The sequence below is a fragment of the Pyrus communis genome, chromosome 7, assembly GCF_963583255.1.
Source record: "Pyrus communis chromosome 7, drPyrComm1.1, whole genome shotgun sequence".
Taxonomy (NCBI): domain Eukaryota; kingdom Viridiplantae; phylum Streptophyta; class Magnoliopsida; order Rosales; family Rosaceae; genus Pyrus; species Pyrus communis.
In genome coordinates this window covers 384,286-387,978 of record NC_084809.1, presented here as the reverse complement: position 1 = coordinate 387,978, position 3,693 = coordinate 384,286, and the positions used below count along the sequence as shown (strand labels likewise).

Sequence of the window (3,693 nt, the reverse complement as noted above, 5' to 3'; positions counted from 1 at the left end):
ATTGACTTTATATTCTTAGGATCAATATTCTCCACCGAGCAAACAAATTCAACCCTTTTCGTTGTTTTCTCTAACCTTCTTCTTCTTTGGATTTTTTGCATGGATTTTCTTAATTAGACAAATAATATTATCTACAAAAATGAAAATCTGATCCAATTTAGAAAGAAAAAAACAAATTAGCAGGCACGTACGTGTACGTAGAAGCAAAAAAATCAGCATCTCCATGCAGAAGCAGCCATAATAGACCTGTCTTGCCACCCCAAGAGCAAGCAACCGTTGTCCTCCGTCATCCTATACCCGTCGCAAGAATACAACCCTAGCAATATCTTCGACTGAGTCACCGCGTTCGCACTCAGCGCCACGCTCTTAAACCCTTTACTCTCCATCACCTTCCTCCACTTGTCCAACCTCTCATGCCTCTCCGTCCGCTCCGCCCCTTCACACGCCACGATGTTCCGGATCTCCGGCGCAAATATGTACTGCTCCACCTTCGCCCTCTGCGCCGAGTCCGGCGGAAAGGTCGCATCCAACGAGTCGAAAATCGCCGAGTAGTAATGTAAAGCCTCGAGAAACCTGCCCAAAAAGTAGGGCCCGTTATGACTCGCTTCTTGTTCCACCAATGTCACAATGTTGGGTGCTTGGTCACGGATCATGGCTAGCAAGTTCCCGAGGCAATTGACCGGAACTCGGTGGAGTCGGTTCACCGTGTTTACAGCCAGCGCTTCGCCAATCCTCCGGTTGAACATGTGTGGCTTGAGATCTTCAAGTTGCTCCCCAACTGCATGGAACTCAAACGGGACGTGAAGAGATAGGGCTAGTTCTGTCAAACACCGGCCCGTCTCTTTCACAGCCTCTATGCAGGGGCCCACCCCTGTTATGCGGAGAAAGGGAGCCCCACCGGGGCGGGCAGCTAAGGCCTGCATGAAAGCCGGCCACTGATATCCTTGAAGAATATCTAGGTCGATGACGTGTACACGTTCTTCAGACTCGAACGCCTCGAAGATGGCTTGGTTGGCGGTGAAGTGTGCGAATTTGATGTAGGGGCAGGCTTGGTAGACGATTTGGTAGATTTTGAGAATTTCAAGCGAGTTTGGAGGGAACGGAGAGAAGGGTTGCGGGGCGGAAGCCCTAGGGTTTGTGGTTAGAGTGGCGGCCAGGCGTGCGCTTAGGGCATCTGTGAAGCAAGAAGCAACACGCTGCATGGAATCGCCGAGTGGCGTCACCACTCGGTTCAGGTGGTGGAGGTACCTTCTTGCTAACATGTAGTCTTCTTTTGCAACCGCCTCGGCGCAAACAAGAAGGAGGTGAAGCAGTTGGAGCCCGCTATCTTGTTCCTGCGTATTCATACGTGCATGGAATGATTAATTAATGAGAGGATTTAGGGTTGCTACATGTACAATATTTGTGAACACGTTATGCAAAAAATGCTGCACAGAATTTAATTGTGACAGCAGCTGCAGATGAATAGTTCAGGACGTGACCGTTTGTGACCTTATCAATATGTAATATAATAGTAAGGAAGTTTGTTCCACGGGAATATAATTTTTCAGATGTGATTTTACACGATCACGTGATATTATTAATTCAAGTATTATAATTTAAGTTTTCATTTAATAAATAAATTTATGTATTAAAAAATAATTAAATTAATAATATCACGTGATAATATAACAAATCATAATCAAAAGGTTGATCTCCAACAATAATAGGTGTCATCAAATGTGTTGACTGACTCGTACACATTATATCTCATTGAGTCATAGTATATCTTGTTAAAAATAAACAAATGAAATCGACCTCAAATTTGAATAAGAGTGTTGCTAGAGAAATCATAAATTGTGGGTCACATGATGATGTAGTAATTGAAAGTTGAATTGTTTCTCTAATGATTCAAAAAAAAAAAAAATTCAACTCTCCACAGTACATGTAATTTACAAAAATATTAGTGACCCTAATCAAAATATTCTGTTGGTCAATATGCATAGTAAAAAATTATCCTAATACTTCGATCAATATGCATAGTCTAAGATTACCCATATGATAATGCTAAGGAGACTAAATTTGGAGATAAAATTTGCAAACTAAATGATGTGTCACCAATAGGAATGAACACGTTTATCAATGCTTAAGTAATAAACCAATCATCAACTTTCATATCACTTAATTTCTAAATTTATCTTCAAACTTAGTCTTCCTAGCATTACCCGATAATGTCTTCATGTTTACATCGTTCAATTAAGTAAGATGTATGCACGTACAAAATTTAAATGATTAAGATATAAAAATTCACCTGCTCATGTGCCATAGGGATGGCAGGCGCCATCATATTATAATGAAGGTTCTGTTGTTGTTGGGGTTGGTGGTGGTGTTGTTTTTGCGGCTGTTGTTGCTTCTCTTGCATGCGTTCTTGTTGCAATTGTTGTGAAAGTGGCGCGCCGCTCATCTGCTGATAACCGCTACCGCTGCTTCTCTCTTGCGTCAGCTGAGAATTACCAGCCGTAATCAACGACGCTTCACTCGCCGATCTACTAAACCTCGAAGAGTTATACATCGGCACGCAGTCCAACGTGGCGGATGGAACTGTCGATGATGCTGGCAAGTGATCGTGATGATTGTAAGACTGTGACGAGCTTCCTGATATCTTGGACGATGTTGTTGTTGGGAATGCGGCTATGAATCCGTCACGTTGATAATCGTCCAAGAAGTCTTCGATGGAAACAGGAACAGGGAGTGACTGCGTGTTCTGATCGGCCGGCTCCATGTACTGGTTAACAGGAGAGTTGAAAACCCTACGGAGCGGGCTGAGTCCTTTGCCTTTAGGGTTATGGGTGCTGCTGAATGCTCCGAGGTGCGGCGAAAACCTAGGGGAAGAGGACCCCGAGAGGCTCTGACCTTGCATGGACTGAGCGTAATTGTAATTGTAATTCTGATGAGTTGCTGAACCGCCGATTTGGGGAGAGTTCGGCATGTTGTTTGGGACGGGCGATAAGACCATAAAATCGGTATCGAATTGCTCGGAGAACATAGACTCCCAGATGGAATGGTCGGGAGATTGGACTTCAACATCGTCTAGCTCGAACTTGAGCGTTGGAAAATTGAGGCTCGGCGGGGTTAGGGTGCTCTGCTGATCCAACTCGGAGGATGGAGGAATTGTGATTTTCTTAGATTCTGATATGGACATAGACATCGTCGTGGATTCGGTCGGAGACAGGGGTCTGAGGTCGGAGCTGCATGAGTTCTCACTCTTGATAGACCCCATGCTTCCACAATGAGTATTGATCATCATGGTGATTAATATCAATTGATCCTTCTAGCTAGCTATCTACAACACAAATATGAATATATAGCTAACTATCAAGCGATGATGGATTCAAGAGGATGATCAGCCAAACTGAACTTAAGACACAACCCAACAATACTGATGAAAAATATAAATACGATGTTAGAGTAATTAACTAGGTTTTAGAGCAGCTAACTAATCTCTCATTAAGGTGGTAATTGAGCACTTAGACTAGTTAGCTAGGCATAGAGGAGGAGTTTGGTTTTCGTATAGAGAAAAAGTAGAAACTCTTTTTTCTCTCTACTTATTGTTTGAAAGGAGCTAAGGTTTGGGATTTGTGTGTTGGCCTAAGATTGTGTAAGAAAGGGTTAAGAAATTTAGGTACAAAATATTAAAGCGAATAAAACGAATGG

The 3,693-nt window shown here is 42.9% G+C and overlaps 1 protein-coding gene across 1 annotated transcript; it reads right to left on the bottom strand.

Moving 5' to 3' along the window:
- Positions 1 to 212: 212 nt before the first annotated feature.
- On the bottom strand, positions 213 to 3,283 carry LOC137739207 (GRAS family protein RAM1-like). Its single transcript, XM_068478754.1, has 2 exons — positions 2,291 to 3,283; positions 213 to 1,334 (listed from the first exon to the last, which is right to left on the bottom strand). Exons 1-2 carry the CDS (start codon positions 3,281 to 3,283, stop codon positions 213 to 215), a joined length of 2,115 nt encoding a protein of 704 aa, XP_068334855.1.
- Positions 3,284 to 3,693: the final 410 nt, after the last annotated feature.